General features: G+C 36.6%; 1 protein-coding gene across 1 annotated transcript; it reads left to right on the top strand.

Annotated features, from left to right (window-relative positions):
• Positions 1-7524: 7524 nt before the first annotated feature.
• On the top strand, positions 7525-11241 carry LOC129909450 (uncharacterized protein DDB_G0287625-like; the record flags this gene model as incomplete). Its single annotated transcript, XM_055986531.1, has 3 exons — positions 7525-7813; positions 10223-10628; positions 11238-11241. Coding segments are annotated over 3 exons (699 nt in total), but the record flags the coding sequence as incomplete, so codon positions are not given.
• Positions 11242-16757: the final 5516 nt, after the last annotated feature.

Raw genomic sequence — 16757 nt, forward strand, 5'->3', positions numbered from 1 at the left:
TATTTGAATTTAGTGAAAAACAAAAACCAGTTTAGCGGAAAACTCTAATTTCACTCCGATGCAACTTGCAATAGCTTTTCAAATTCCGGACGAATAAAAATATTTCGGGCAAAAAATTGTCCACCTGAAACACACAACAGGGCTTATAAATAATACAAAAAAAAAATAGTCAATTAATTTTTTAATTTTCTGGCAACACTGTCCCTGTCCCTAAGTAAGAGTTTTGAGAGATGTTTTGAGCTGAATATGAATGACAATTTATAATTGTTTGGTTAGTTGAGACAGGGAATGAAAGTTTTGAGGGTTTTTAGTTTTTTGTCTGGTTGTTTTTTTTTGTTCGAGGTTTTTTTTCAGCCGGTTTTTTTTCAGTATTTCGGTTTTTTTCCAAAACTGATTTAAGCCAGGAGGGCAAAAAACTGGAAAAAACGGTTGACAGAAGTAAAAAAAAGGAAGCGGTTAAACCGGCAGGTTTTTCCCATCCTTATAAAAAGGGTTCTTTCAGTGGAGTAAAGGAAAGCCACATGTGTTTTGTTTTTGTTCATGTTTCGGATAACCGAGTTATTGTCAAGAAACCAATTTTATTATTTTTTCAAAAAGTAAATTTCGGTCGAAAATTTTAAGTTAAGCTTTTCTAAGCACCCTCTACAACATATAAAAAATTTAGCTGTCTCGGTTCATTTGCATTTCTAAGTCGTTTTTTTTCGACGGAATGACTGACTACGGTAGCAGCTGCTGGCGATCAATCGTCTCGAAGAAGTCAAATGGACCAGATCGTGGGGACACACCTTGTAGTGCCTACCACCTCACCAGCCGAACCAATCCTAGCACCTGGTGATACGATTGGTGAAGCAGGTGAGGTGAGGCACAACTGACGAGGGCAAAGATGAAGGGGGGTGTAGGTATAACTTGGTTAGCAATTGCCCACATTGGGCAAATGAGACCAAACATTTTAATTTTTCATTAAACCAAGATTATTATGATGTGAAAATTCAGAAAAAGCTATTCCGATACACAATTTTATGCCCATTCTTCAAGTTAGCAAAAAATATTCTTTTTTCTACTTTGCATTTAAACAAAAAGTTAAAATATTTTTTTAAGAGCGACTCTTCAATAGTTTTAACATTTTTTAATGGTTTTGAATTAGAAGAATTTATGTAAAGTATGACTTTATGACTTCTTGGTACCAATAACTTCTAAATTACTTTAGATAAGATAAAAAATGTTACCATTCTGAAATTCTCTTTAGACGCTGATATTTTAAAAAAAGTTGGCCACCTACTACATTCCTATAGAATTTTTGAAGTTATACTTCTTTTGCAGCGATGAGCCATGAAAATTTACTTTTTGACAAGAATGTCAAAGGGATTATGACTCGATCGCCATCTCCGAAACTAATAATTGGGCAGCAGGGCTGTCGTTTCACCTTTAGAGTTGGCAGTACTTCAGTATTTAAAAATGCAGTACGCCGCAGTACAGCAGAAACACACAACACGTGGCAAGTTGCATTATTCATGTCGCAAGTCGCATGTGGCAAGTACCATGTGGCATGAAACATGGTGCAAGTGCATGCTGCATGTGGCAAATAGCACGAGTCATGTGGCATTCAGTATGAAAGGAAGTGTATTTGGCAAGTTGTATGTTGCAAGTTGCGTGTGGCAAGTTGCATGTGGAAAGTTGCATGTGGCAAGTTGCATGTGGCATGTTGCGTGTGTCAAGTTGCAAGTGGCAAGTTGCGTGCGACAAGTTGTATGAGGTATTTCTTTGTGGTGTAGACTCCATGTTGTTTGTATGAATGTAAATAAAAATAAAGAATGTATTGAAAAAATTTTAAGTTATTAATATTTTTTATAATTTTATTTAATTTTAAAAAATTTTAATTTTCACAACATTAAATTATTTTAAAAAATTAATTCAGCGAAGCGTTTTGGTTTTATAAACCATCATCGGGCTCAATTGTGTGACTTTTAGTGTTGTTTCGCCAAGAATATTTGCTCCAGTGCTTGCTGTGGTCTATGTTGAATTATTGTATTTGTTGTTAATGGTTTATATATTTGTTTCATTTATGTTGAATGTGTTTGCCTGTTTTGGTGTTTGATTGCAGTGTTAAATAAAGTGTTAGTTTTATTGTTAGTTTGTCGTTTAATATTTTGTCTTGTTCTGTCTTGTAAGCTCTGTAAATTTCGTATTCTTCAAGTGCGTGTAGTCTTTTCCTTTTTTTTTACATATATGTAATGGTATTACGTTCGTGTCGAAGTACGTATAGTTGTGGTTATTTTAATAATAATAATAATAATAATAATAATAATAATAATAATAATAATAATAATAATAATAATAATAATAATAATAATAATAATAATAATAATAATAATAATAATAATAATAATAATAATAATAATAATAATAATAATAATAATAATAATAATAATAATAATAATAATAATAATAATAATAATAATAATAATAATAATAATAATAATAATAATAATAATAATAATAATAATAATAATAATAATAATAATAATAATAATAATAATAATAATAATAATAATAATAATAATAATAATAATAATAATAATAATAATAATAATAATAATAATTTTTTTTTTTTTTTTTTTTTTTTTACTTTACTTGTGGAGGAATGCGTTACGCACCATAAGGAGGTATCCATACCTCCCCGTGTGTCGGACTCACCACCAAGGAAAAAATGTTAAAACCTTATAATGGCATACCGACTAAACCTCCAAAAGTGTCACGAAGAACCCCCCCTCGGGACCACGGGATTGCACTTCTTCAAGAGGGGGTGCTGTTGTACGGCCCATTCTGGGCTCACGTCTTGTGGCAAGATCTTTTCTTCCTCTGCTTTCTTCGTTCCTAGGTTAGGAGGGGTAAGGTTAGGGAGGTTACGTTAGGGAGGTTAAGTAAGGATTAGGTGGAATTAGTTGGGTTTCGTTAGTTTAATATTAGTCTTTGATTAGGTGAAGTTAGGTTACGTTAGTTGAAAGTGGTTTGGTTAAATTTGGTTAGGTTAGTTGGTTAATAGGTTAGGAAAGGTTAGGAACGCGGAACTGTTCTTCTTCTCTTTTCTTATTTCTGAGGAGCTGATTTGTGTATGCACTGATCGCGTTCCAGTTGTGTTGGCTAGTAAGCATCTTCTCGACTATGTTCTCTGGAGTGATGGTGCCAATGTTTGTCTCCAGTTCTTCTCTTTGTGCTGCCCATCTGCTGCAGACGAAGAAGGTATGTTGTGCATCGTCTTCTTGGGAGTCCCCGTACTGGCATGCTGGACTACTCGTTTTGCCGATCTTGTGGAGAAATGCGTTGAAGTAACCGTGTCCGGTGAGTAATTGGGTGACGTAATAATTAACTTCACCGTGTTTCCGGTCTTTCCACTCAGCCACATTTCTAATCAGCCTCGCCGTCCATCGTCCTCTGCTTTCTGCGCACCAACGTTCTTGCCACTTCTGTATGGTCAGCTGCTTAGCCTCTTCTGCTGCCGCTTCCAACCCCATTTCCGCCTTTTTGTCGTAGACGTACTTCCTTTCTGTCGCTAGGAGATCGATAGGGGTCACTCCAGCGATTACAAGGACAGCTGGTTCCGACACCGTTCGATAAGAGCTTGCCACGCGTAGAGCTCCGCATCTTTGTACTGCTGCCATCTGCTTTCGGTACTTCTCTTGCTTAAGTGCGTCCGCCCATATTTCGCTGCCATACAGAAGGATGGAATGCGTTGTCGCCATCAGTAGCTTCCGCTTACTGGCCGTTGGTCCCCCAACGTTCGCCATCAGTCTGCTCAGTGATGTGGTAGTTTTTGATGCTCTTTCCGATGCTGCCTTTATTTGTTGCCAGTAGGTTAGCTTTGTGTCGAGCCTCAATCCCAAGTACTTCACTGTCGCGCTGCTTCTTATCACTTCGGCCCCGATTTGGAAGTCGATTTGTGTAGGAATCCTCTTCCTCGTCAGAAGAACTATCTCTGTTTTTTCCGTGGCTAGGCTGAGTCCATGCTCTTCCATCCAAGAATTTGTTCGTCGCATGACCTGGTTTAGCTTTCTTTGCGCGCTATCGGTGTCTCGTGCCGTAATCACCGCGGCGATGTCGTCAGCATAGCCAACCAGGAAGGCATCGTCAGGCATCTCCATGCGTAGGATATCATCATAGGAGATGTTCCACAGGTCTGGTCCTAAGATTGATCCTTGCGCTGCACCAGATGTGACTTCCCTCCTTCGCGGACCTTCTGCGGTCTCGTAGATCAGCTCGCGATCTCTGAGATAGTCCTTCGTCATCCGTAGAAGATATGCAGGGACGTGGAATCTCAATTCCAGCGCATGTAGGATATCACTCCACCTGGCCGAGTTGAAGGCATTTCGTACATCCAGCGTTGCCAGCAAGACGATCTCCTTCGAGTAGTGATTTCTTTGTTGGGCAATTTGGGTGGCGTGCACTACTTCTTGTATTGCTCCGATAGTAGAGCGGCCTCTCCGGAAACCGTACTGTCTCTCTGATAGATCGCCTGACGCTTGTACTGCAGCTGAAAGCCGCGGTTTTAAAAGCTTTTCCAAGAGTTTTCCCGCGGTGTCTAGCATGCACAGAGGTCTGTATGCCGATGGGGAATCTGGGTCTCCTTTGCCTTTGCTGATGAGCACCAGCCGTTGTTTCTTCCAGCTCTTCGGGAAGACGCCTTCTATGAGGAAATTGTTGAACATGTTCAGAAGTAATTGGGGACATGCTTTGGCGGTCGCTTTCAGGACTTCTGCGGGGATTCCATCGGGGCCCGGAGCTCTTCGGTTTTGCAAGGACTGCACAGCTATGCTCAACTCCTCCTCGTTAAAAAGTGGGATATCCTGTCTTTGGACCGGTGTGTTGTCGGGTGGTCTGACAGGATGAGTTGGGAATAGTGTTCCAACAATGTGCTCCATTTTTTCTTCGCTTAGGACTGGGGGTGTTATCTGAGCTCCTAGTTTACGAGTAACGATCTTGTAGCCTAGTCCCCAGGGGTCGCTATTGACATCACGGCGGAGATCCTCCCATTTCTCTCTCTTGCTCGAATTGATGGCTCTCTTGAGCTCGGATCTCTTGGTTCTGAACTCTGCTATGGCGTCCTCCATAGGTTCAGCGTTTCTTCTCCTTCTCCCCCTGGTAACTATTCGTCGAAGTTGTAAACATCTTCGGCGTAACGCAGCTATCTCCTCTGTCCACCAGTACACTGGATCTCTGTTTCTGTTGGCACCTCTTGTCCGTGGCATTGAGGAGTCGCAGGCGAGCCGAATTAGTTGCATCGTGGCTTCAGCCTTGGTTTCAGCAGGTCCTTCTACTCGTAGCACAGCATCTGCCCCTTCCTCGATCACTCCCTTTAAAACATCCGCGTTAAGCCTGTTTAAGTTCCACCTTGGAGTACTTGGTTGGTGACGTAGGTTTAGGGCTCGTTGGTTTTCCTCCAGGTCGAAAACGATATACTGGTGGTCACTACCTGTGTAGTCCTCGATTACTCTCCAGTTCTTAATTTTTGCGAATGCGGTGCCCGTCGCAAAGGTAACATCTGGAATAGTGCCTCTGTGTCCTGGTCTCCTGAAGGTGGGCGTGTTTCCTACGTTAGCTACGTATAGTCCACGTCTCGCGGCCATCTCGAGTATTTGCCTTCCTCGAGAGTCTGTAGTAGGCATTCCCCACTCTTGACCTCTGGCGTTGAAATCTCCTGCGACTAGAACATCTCCACTAGTCTCATTCAGAAAATCCTCCAAATCCTCCAGTAATAATAATAATAATAATAATAATAATAATAATAATAATAATAATAATAATAATAATAATAATAATAATAATAATAATAATAATAATAATAATAATAATAATAATAATAATAATAATAATAATAATAATAATAATAATAATAATAATAATAATAATAATAATAATAATAATAATAATAATAATAATAATAATAATAATAATAATAATAATAATAATAATAATAATAATAATAATAATAATAATAATAATAATAATAATAATAATAATAATAATAATAATAATAATAATAATAATAATAATAATAATAATAATAATAATAATAATAATAATAATAATAATAATAATAATAATAATAATAATAATAATAATAATAATAATAATAATAATAATAATAATAATAATAATAATAATAATAATAATAATAATAATAATAATAATAATAATAATAATAATAATAATAATAATAATAATAATAATAATAATAATAATAATAATAATAATAATAATAATAATAATAATAATAATAATAATAATAATAATAATAATAATAATAATAATAATAATAATAATAATAATAATAATAATAATAATAATAATAATAATAATAATAATAATAATAATAATAATAATAATAATAATAATAATAATAATAATAATAATAATAATAATAATAATAATAATAATAATAATAATAATAATAATAATAATAATAATAATAATAATAATAATAATAATAATAATAATAATAATAATAATAATAATAATAATAATAATAATAATAATAATAATAATAATAATAATAATAATAATAATAATAATAATAATAATAATAATAATAATAATAATAATAATAATAATAATAATAATAATAATAATAATAATAATAATAATAATAATAATAATAATAATAATAATAATAATAATAATAATAATAATAATAATAATAATAATAATAATAATAATAATAATAATAATAATAATAATAATAATAATAATAATAATAATAATAATAATAATAATAATAATAATAATAATAATAATAATAATAATAATAATAATAATAATAATAATAATAATAATAATAATAATAATAATAATAATAATAATAATAATAATAATAATAATAATAATAATAATAATAATAATAATAATAATAATAATAATAATAATAATAATAATAATAATAATAATAATAATAATAATAATAATAATAATAATAATAATAATAATAATAATAATAATAATAATAATAATAATAATAATAATAATAATAATAATAATAATAATAATAATAATAATAATAATAATAATAATAATAATAATAATAATAATAATAATAATAATAATAATAATAATAATAATAATAATAATAATAATAATAATAATAATAATAATAATAATAATAATAATAATAATAATAATAATAATAATAATAATAATAATAATAATAATAATAATAATAATAATAATAATAATAATAATAATAATAATAATAATAATAATAATAATAATAATAATAATAATAATAATAATAATAATAATAATAATAATAATAATAATAATAATAATAATAATAATAATAATAATAATAATAATAATAATAATAATAATAATAATAATAATAATAATAATAATAATAATAATAATAATAATAATAATAATAATAATAATAATAATAATAATAATAATAATAATAATAATAATAATAATAATAATAATAATAATAATAATAATAATAATAATAATAATAATAATAATAATAATAATAATAATAATAATAATAATAATAATAATAATAATAATAATAATAATAATAATAATAATAATAATAATAATAATAATAATAATAATAATAATAATAATAATAATAATAATAATAATAATAATAATAATAATAATAATAATAATAATAATAATAATAATAATAATAATAATAATAATAATAATAATAATAATAATAATAATAATAATAATAATAATAATAATAATAATAATAATAATAATAATAATAATAATAATAATAATAATAATAATAATAATAATAATAATAATAATAATAATAATAATTTTTTTTTTTTTTTTTTTTTTTTTTTTTTTTACTTTACTTGTGGAGGAATGCGTTACGCACCATAAGGAGGTATCCATACCTCCCCGTGTGTCGGACTCACCACCAAGGAAAAAATGTTAAAACCTTATAATGGCATACCGACTAAACCTCCAAAAGTGTCACGAAGAACCCCCCCTCGGGACCACGGGATTGCACTTCTTCAAGAGGGGGTGCTGTTGTACGGCCCATTCTGGGCTCACGTCTTGTGGCGAGATCTTTTCTTCCTCTGCTTTCTTCGTTCCTAGGTTAGGAAGGGTAAGGTTAGGGAGGTTACGTTAGGGAGGTTAAGTAAGGACTAGGTGGAATTAGTTGGGTTTCGTTAGTTTAGTATTAGTCTTTGATTAGGTGAAGTTAGGTTACGTTAGTTGAAAGTGGTTTGGTTAAATTTGGTTAGGTTAGTTGGTTAATAGGTTAGGAAAGGTTAGGAACGCGGAACTGTTCTTCTTCTCTTTTCTTATTTCTGAGGAGCTGATTTGTGTATGCACTGATCGCGTTCCAGTTGTGTTGGCTAGTGAGCATCTTCTCGACTATGTTCTCTGGAGTGATGGTGCCAATGTTTGTCTCCAGTTCTTCTCTTTGTGCTGCCCATCTGCTGCAGACGAAGAAGGTATGTTGTGCATCGTCTTCTTGGGAGTCCCCGTACTGGCATGCTGGACTACTCGTTTTGCCGATCTTGTGGAGAAATGCGTTGAAGTAACCGTGTCCGGTGAGTAATTGGGTGACGTAATAATTAACTTCACCGTGTTTCCGGTCTTTCCACTCAGCCACATTTCTAATCAGCCTCGCCGTCCATCGTCCTCTGCTTTCTGCGCACCAACGTTCTTGCCACTTCTGTATGGTCAGCTGCTTAGCCTCTTCTGCTGCCGCTTCCAACCCCATTTCCGCCTTTTTGTCGTAGACATACTTCCTTTCTGTCGCTAGGAGATCGATAGGGGTCACTCCAGCGATTACAAGGACAGCTGGTTCCGACACCGTTCGATAAGAGCTTGCCACGCGTAGAGCTCCGCATCTTTGTACTGCTGCCATCTGCTTTCGGTACTTCTCTTGCTTAAGTGCGTCCGCCCATATTTCGCTGCCATACAGAAGGATGGAATGCGTTGTCGCCATCAGTAGCTTCCGCTTACTGGCCGTTGGTCCCCCAACGTTCGCCATCAGTCTGCTCAGTGATGTGGTAGTTTTTGATGCTCTTTCCGATGCTGCCTTTATTTGTTGCCAGTAGGTTAGCTTTGTGTCGAGCCTCAATCCCAAGTACTTCACTGTCGCGCTGCTTCTTATCACTTCGGCCCCGATTTGGAAGTCGATTTGTGTAGGAATCCTCTTCCTCGTCAGAAGAACTATCTCTGTTTTTTCCGTGGCTAGGCTGAGTCCATGCTCTTCCATCCATGAATTTGTTCGTCGCATGACCTGGTTTAGCTTTCTTTGCGCGCTATCGGTGTCTCGTGCCGTAATCACCGCGGCGATGTCGTCAGCATAGCCAACCAGGAAGGCATCGTCAGGCATCTCCATGCGTAGGATATCATCATAGGAGATGTTCCACAGGTCTGGTCCTAAGATTGATCCTTGCGCTGCACCAGATGTGACTTCCTTCCTTCGCGGACCTTCTGCGGTCTCGTAGATCAGCTCGCGATCTCTGAGATAGTCCTTCGTCATCCGTAGAAGATATGCAGGGACGTGGAATCTCAATTCCAGCGCATGTAGGATATCACTCCACCTGGCCGAGTTGAAGGCATTTCGTACATCCAGCGTTGCCAGCAAGACGATCTCCTTCGAGTAGTGATTTCTTTGTTGGGCAATTTGGGTGGCGTGCACTACTTCTTGTATTGCTCCGATAGTAGAGCGGCCTCTCCGGAAACCGTACTGTCTCTCTGATAGATCGCCCGACGCTTGTACTGCAGCTGAAAGCCGCGGTTTCAAAAGCTTTTCCAAGAGTTTTCCCGCGGTGTCTAGCATGCACAGAGGTCTGTATGCCGATGGGGAATCTGGGTCTCCTTTGCCTTTGCTGATGAGCACCAGCCGTTGTTTCTTCCAGCTCTTCGGGAAGACGCCTTCTATGAGGAAATTGTTGAACATGTTCAGAAGTAATTGGGGACATGCTTTGGCGGTCGCTTTCAGGACTTCTGCGGGGATTCCATCGGGGCCCGGAGCTCTTCGGTTTTGCAAGGACTGCACAGCTATGCTCAACTCCTCCTCGTTAAAAAGTGGGATATCCTGTCTTTGGACCGGTGTGTTGTCGGGTGGTCTGACAGGATGAGTTGGGAATAGTGTTCCAACAATGTGCTCCATTTTTTCTTCGCTTAGGACTGGGGGTGCCATCTGAGCTCCTAGTTTACGAGTAACGATCTTGTAGCCTAGTCCCCAGGGGTCGCTATAATAATAATAATAATAATAATAATAATAATAATAATAATAATAATAATAATAATAATAATAATAATAATAATAATAATAATAATAATAATAATAATAATAATAATAATAATAATAATAATAATAATAATAATAATAATAATAATAATAATAATAATAATAATAATAATAATAATAATAATAATAATAATAATAATAATAATAATAATAATAATAATAATAATAATAATAATAATAATAATAATAATAATAATAATAATAATAATAATAATAATAATAATAATAATGATAATAATAATAATAATAATAATAATAATAATAATAATAATAATAATAATAATAATAATAATAATAATAATAATAATAATAATAATAATAATAATAATAATAATAATAATAATAATAATAATAATAATAATAATAATAATAATAATAATAATAATAATAATAATAATAATAATAATAATAATAATAATAATAATAATAATGATAATAATAATAATAATAATAATAATAATAATAATAATAATAATAATAATAATAATAATAATAATAATAATAATAATTATAATAATAATAATAATAATAATAATAATAATAATAATAATAATAATAATAATAATAATAATAATTTTTTTTTTTTTTTTTTTTTTTTTTACTTTACTTGTGGAGGAATGCGTTACGCACCATAAGGAGGTATCCATACCTCCCCGTGTGTCGGACTCACCACCAAGGAAAAAATGTTAAAACCTTACATATAATGGCATACCGACTAAACCTCCAAAAGTGTCACGAAGAACCCCCCCTCGGGACCACGGGATTGCACTTCTTCAAGAGGGGGTGCTGTTGTACGGCCCATTCTGGGCTCACGTCTTGTGGCGAGATCTTTTCTTCCTCTGCTTTCTTCGTTCCTAGGTTAGGAAGGGTAAGGTTAGGGAGGTTACGTTAGGGAGGTTAAGTAAGGACTAGGTGGAATTAGTTGGGTTTCGTTAGTTTAATATTAGTCTTTGATAAGGTGAAGTTAGGTTACGTTAGTTGAAAGTGGTTTGGTTAAATTTGGTTAGGTTAGTTGGTTAATAGGTTAGGAAAGGTTAGGAACGCGGAACTGTTCTTCTTCTCTTTTCTTATTTCTGAGGAGCTGATTTGTGTATGCACTGATCGCGTTCCAGTTGTGTTGGCTAGTGAGCATCTTCTCGACTATGTTCTCTGGAGTGATGGTGCCAATGTTTGTCTCCAGTTCTTCTCTTTGTGCTGCCCATCTGCTGCAGACGAAGAGGGTATGTTGTGCATCGTCTTCTTGGGAGTCCCCGTACTGGCATGCTGGACTACTCGTTTTGCCGATCTTGTGGAGAAATGCGTTGAAGTAACCGTGTCCGGTGAGTAATTGGGTGACGTAATAATTAACTTCACCGTGTTTCCGGTCTTTCCACTCAGCCACATTTCTAATCAGCCTCGCCGTCCATCGTCCTCTGCTTTCTGCGCACCAACGTTCTTGCCACTTCTGTATGGTCAGCTGCTTAGCCTCTTCTGCTGCCGCTTCCAACCCCATTTCCGCCTTTTTGTCGTAGACATACTTCCTTTCTGTCGCTAGGAGATCGATAGGGGTCACTCCAGCGATTACAAGGACAGCTGGTTCCGACACCGTTCGATAAGAGCTTGCCACGCGTAGAGCTCCGCATCTTTGTACTGCTGCCATCTGCTTTCGGTACTTCTCTTGCTTAAGTGCGTCCGCCCATATTTCGCTGCCATACAGGAGGATGGAATGCGTTGTCGCCATCAGTAGCTTCCGCTTACTGGCCGTTGGTCCCCCAACGTTCGCCATCAGTCTGCTCAGTGATGTGGTAGTTTTTGATGCTCTTTCCGATGCTGCCTTTATTTGTTGCCAGTAGGTTAGCTTTGTGTCGAGCCTCAATCCCAAGTACTTCACTGTCGCGCTGCTTCTTATCACTTCGGTCCCGATTTGGAAGTCGATTTGTGTAGGAATCCTCTTCCTCGTCAGAAGAACTATCTCTGTTTTTTCCGTGGCTAGGCTGAGTCCATGCTCTTCCATCCATGAATTTGTTCGTCGCATGACCTGGTTTAGCTTTCTTTGCGCGCTATCGGTGTCTCGTGCCGTAATCACCGCGGCGATGTCGTCAGCATAGCCAACCAGGAAGGCATCGTCAGGCATCTCCATGCGTAGGATATCATCATAGGAGATGTTCCACAGGTCTGGTCCTAAGATTGATCCTTGCGCTGCACCAGATGTGACTTCCTTCCTTCGCGGACCTTCTGCGGTCTCGTAGATCAACTCGCGATCTCTGAGATAGTCCTTCGTCATCCGTAGAAGATATGCAGGGACGTGGAATCTCAATTCCAGCGCATGTAGGATATCGCTCCACCTGGCCGAGTTGAAGGCATTTCGTACATCCAGCGTTGCCAGCAAGACGATCTCCTTCGAGTAGTGATTTCTTTGTTGGGCAATTTGGGTGGCGTGCACTACTTCTTGTATTGCTCCGATAGTAGAGCGGCCTCTCCGGAAACCGTACTGTCTCTCTGATAGATCGCCCGACGCTTGTACTGCAGCTGAAAGCCGCGGTTTCAAAAGCTTTTCCAAGAGTTTTCCCGCGGTGTCTAGCATGCACAGAGGTCTGTATGCCGATGGGGAATCTGGGTCTCCTTTGCCTTTGCTGATGAGCACCAGCCGTTGTTTCTTCCAGCTCTTCGGGAAGACGCCTTCTATGAGGAAATTGTTGAACATGTTCAGAAGTAATTGGGGACATGCTTTGGCGGTCGCTTTCAGGACTTCTGCGGGGATTCCATCGGGGCCCGGAGCTCTTCGGTTTTGCAAGGACTGCACAGCTATGCTCAACTCCTCCTCGTTAAAAAGTGGGATATCCTGTCTTTGGACCGGTGTGTTGTCGGGTGGTCTGACAGGATGAGTTGGGAATAGTGTTCCAACAATGTGCTCCATTTTTTCTTCGCTTAGGACTGGGGGTGCCATCTGAGCTCCTAGTTTACGAGTAACGATCTTGTAGCCTAGTCCCCAGGGGTCGCTATTGACATCACGGCGGAGATCCTCCCATTTCTCTCTCTTGCTCGAATTGATGGCCCTCTTGAGCTCGGATCTCTTGGTTCTGAACTCTGCTATGGCGTCCTCCATAGGTTCAGCGTTTCTTCTCCTTCTCCCCCTGGTAACTATTCGTCGAAGTTGTAAACACCTTCGGCGTAACGCAGCTATCTCCTCTGTCCACCAGTACACTGGATCTCTGTTTCTGTTGGCACCTCTTGTCCGGGGCATTGAGGAGTCGCAGGCGAGCCGAATTAGTTGCATCGTGGCTTCAGCCTTGGTTTCAGCAGGTCCTTCTACTCGCAGCACAGCATCTGCCCCTTCCTCGATCACTCCCTTTAAAACATCCGCGTTAAGCCTGTTTAAGTTCCACCTTGGAGTCCGTGGTTGGTGACGTAGGTTTAGGGCTCGTTGGTTTTCCTCCAGGTCGAAAACGATATACTGGTGGTCACTACCTGTGTAGTCCTCGATTACTCTCCAGTTCTTAATTTTTGCGAATGCGGTGCCCGTCGCAAAGGTAACATCTGGAATAGTGCCTCTGTGTCCTGGTCTCCTGAAGGTGGGGGTGTTTCCTACGTTAGCTACGTATAGTCCACGTCTCGCGGCCATCTCGAGTATTTGCCTTCCTCGAGAGTCTGTAGTTGGCATTCCCCACTCTTGACCTCTGGCGTTGAAATCTCCTGCGACTAGAACATCTCCACTAGTCTCATTCAGAAAATCCTCCAAATCCTCCAGTTTTTTGCGAAATTCTTCGATCCTGTCGTTTGGGCTAAAATATATGCTTACTATTGTAAGTTTTTCAGTTTTGACCCAGACAAAGCCTCTTTCTGCCCCTTTTCTATCAATTTGGAATTTTGTTGTGTCTGTGATCCAAATGGCAGCAGTATTTAGCAGGTCTGAAAACCAATTTTGTCCGTCCTTATCGCGGTATTGTTCGCTTACGATAACAATGTCAGCTCGAAGTTCCGAGATAAGTTTTGTCAGAAGGCTGTCTGCTGTTAGACTTCTGTGGACATTCGCCTGGAGGATCAAGGTCATTTTGAGGAGGCCTTTTTCGCCTCTTCAAGTGCTTTTCTGAACACTTGACAGCTTCCGGTGCCAGGTACATGGTTTATGGATGATGTTGTTTCCAATTCCACACAGAGGCAGCACTTAGGCTGGTTTCTGCAGTCCTTCTTTTTATGACCCTTTTCCCCGCATTGGATGCATAGTCCTTGCCCCTTTCTGTCCGGATTTGGACAGGACGACTGTTTGTGTCCATATCCGAAACATTTGAAGCAGCGTGGAACTTCGGTTCTCTGTCTGATTCGGCAGTGTGTCCAGCCAATTTTAACTGTGCTGGCCTTCAGCATTTCTTCGGCGGCTTGAGCATTCACCCTGATAATGGCCATCTTCAGAGATCTGTTGTTTTTACTAGTGATCCCTATTTCCAGCTCTGTTATGGAGTCTGTACATTTTTTGCGAATTGCTTCCTGGACCTCTTCTACCGTGGTTAGTTCGTCAAGGTCCTTAATCTCGAGTGAAATCATCTGTTGGAGGTTTTTGACAACGGCTTTTTCTCCCAGAATTTCCTTTAGGCAGTTTCCAAAGGCTGTCTTGTTTTTTTCGCCCCGAGCTCTACCAAGACCTCTCCCTTTTTGGTTTCGCGAATCTTTTTGACAACTGTTTCTGTCGCGTCGGGATTGGCCTTATTCCGAATTTCTCTCAAGATGCCGGAGTAGGTTTCCTCTCCCATCGGCTTGATAAGAATAGCTCCCGGGTTTTGTTTCCGTCTAGGCTTTTTCTTTTTTCTCTTCTTCTGTTTTCCACTTGCTTTGGTAGTTGGGTTACCTTTATTCTTGTTCGTCTTATCAGGTAACGTTTCCTTGGCAGCTTCTGAGTCCTTTCCTTGGAGGGTTGCTATATTCTTTTTCGTATTAGCAGGTACAGTTCCCTTGGCAGCGTCTGTGACCTTTCCTCTGAGGGCTGCTTGGGCGTAGGTCTCTTCACCGGGGATGACGTCGTCGGTCAGTGTGTTTGCTTGTCTGTCCTCCGACTCCGCGGCTTGTGAAATCTTTCTCGTTTTCTTTTCGGAATCCTTTTGGAGTGGACTCGACGGTGGTCTTTTGGTGGTTCCCGGGTCTGAAGGGTTTTTTGGAACTTTCTTCTTACCGGCTTCCACCCTCTGCTGTGGGGTTTCGTGGCTCGTGGTGGGCGGTTTTGAGCAGCAAACATCGGTCTTTTTCTTTTCTCTTTTTGACCATTTTATTTTGTCAAGAGACTCCTCCAATGACGCTATGCCGTCTTTAATATCTATGCTGATATTTTTTTGTCTTAGACACGCTGCCTTCATTTTCTTGAGTGTATTAAGGCATTTCTGCATCTCCATAACAAAAACGTCGTTTGGATTTCCCTCGTCCGTTTCTTTGGAGGCAGAAGCATTAATTACTCCCGTCGGCAGCGCAGCAGTGTTGGCTTCCTCTTCTGGTTTTTCCGCTTCAGCTCGAGGAATCGGGAAAATCCCACGTCTTGCTGACTTCGGCCCTTCAGGCGGTTTAGGACCTGTAGGAGTACCCTTCTTCGGAGGTGTCCGAGGTATTTTTGATACTCTTTTAAAAGGGTCACCGTTGTTCTTGCTTGTAGCATTTTGATCCGTAGGAGCCAAGCTTTCCACTCCCATCGAATCAGTTCTCAATGTTGTTGTTGTTGTGCGGTCGCTGTATATCGACGTCTCGGGGCCCGCGTACTCACCCCCGACAGACGCCGGTACTGGGGATCCGACTCCCTGCACCGTAAAATTGTTCTCACTATCTTCTCCTTCCATATTTGGTTTCTTGTTCTGTGTTCCTTCACATAGTAGTTTTTGTTGGTCCGCGTGTGGTATTTTATTTCCCACATACCCTGCATTCCAAAGGAGATGCCGAGCGTTCCACTATCCGCCACCTGTGGACGCGTCCTCTAGGGGAAAAACTACAAAACCCCCGAGGAATAATAATAATAATAATAATAATAATAATAATAATAATAATAATAATAATAATAATAATAATAATAATAATAATAATAATAATAATAATAATAATAATAATAATAATAATAATAATAATAATAATAATAATAATAATAATAATAATAATAATAATAATAATAATAATAATAATAATAATAATAATAATAATAATAATAATAATAATAATAATAATAATAATAATAATAATAATAATAATAATAATAATAATAATAATAATAATAATAATAATAATAATAATAATAATAATAATAATAATAATAATAATAATAATAATAATAATAATAATAATAATAATAATAATAATAATAATAATAATAATAATAATAATAATAATAATAATAATAATAATAATAATAATAATAATAATAATAATAATAATAATAATAATAATAATAATAATAATAATAATAATAATAATAATAATAATAATAATAATAATAATAATAATAATAATAATAATAATAATAATAATAATA

This window comes from Episyrphus balteatus, chromosome 2 (assembly GCF_945859705.1).
Source record: "Episyrphus balteatus chromosome 2, idEpiBalt1.1, whole genome shotgun sequence".
Taxonomy (NCBI): domain Eukaryota; kingdom Metazoa; phylum Arthropoda; class Insecta; order Diptera; family Syrphidae; genus Episyrphus; species Episyrphus balteatus.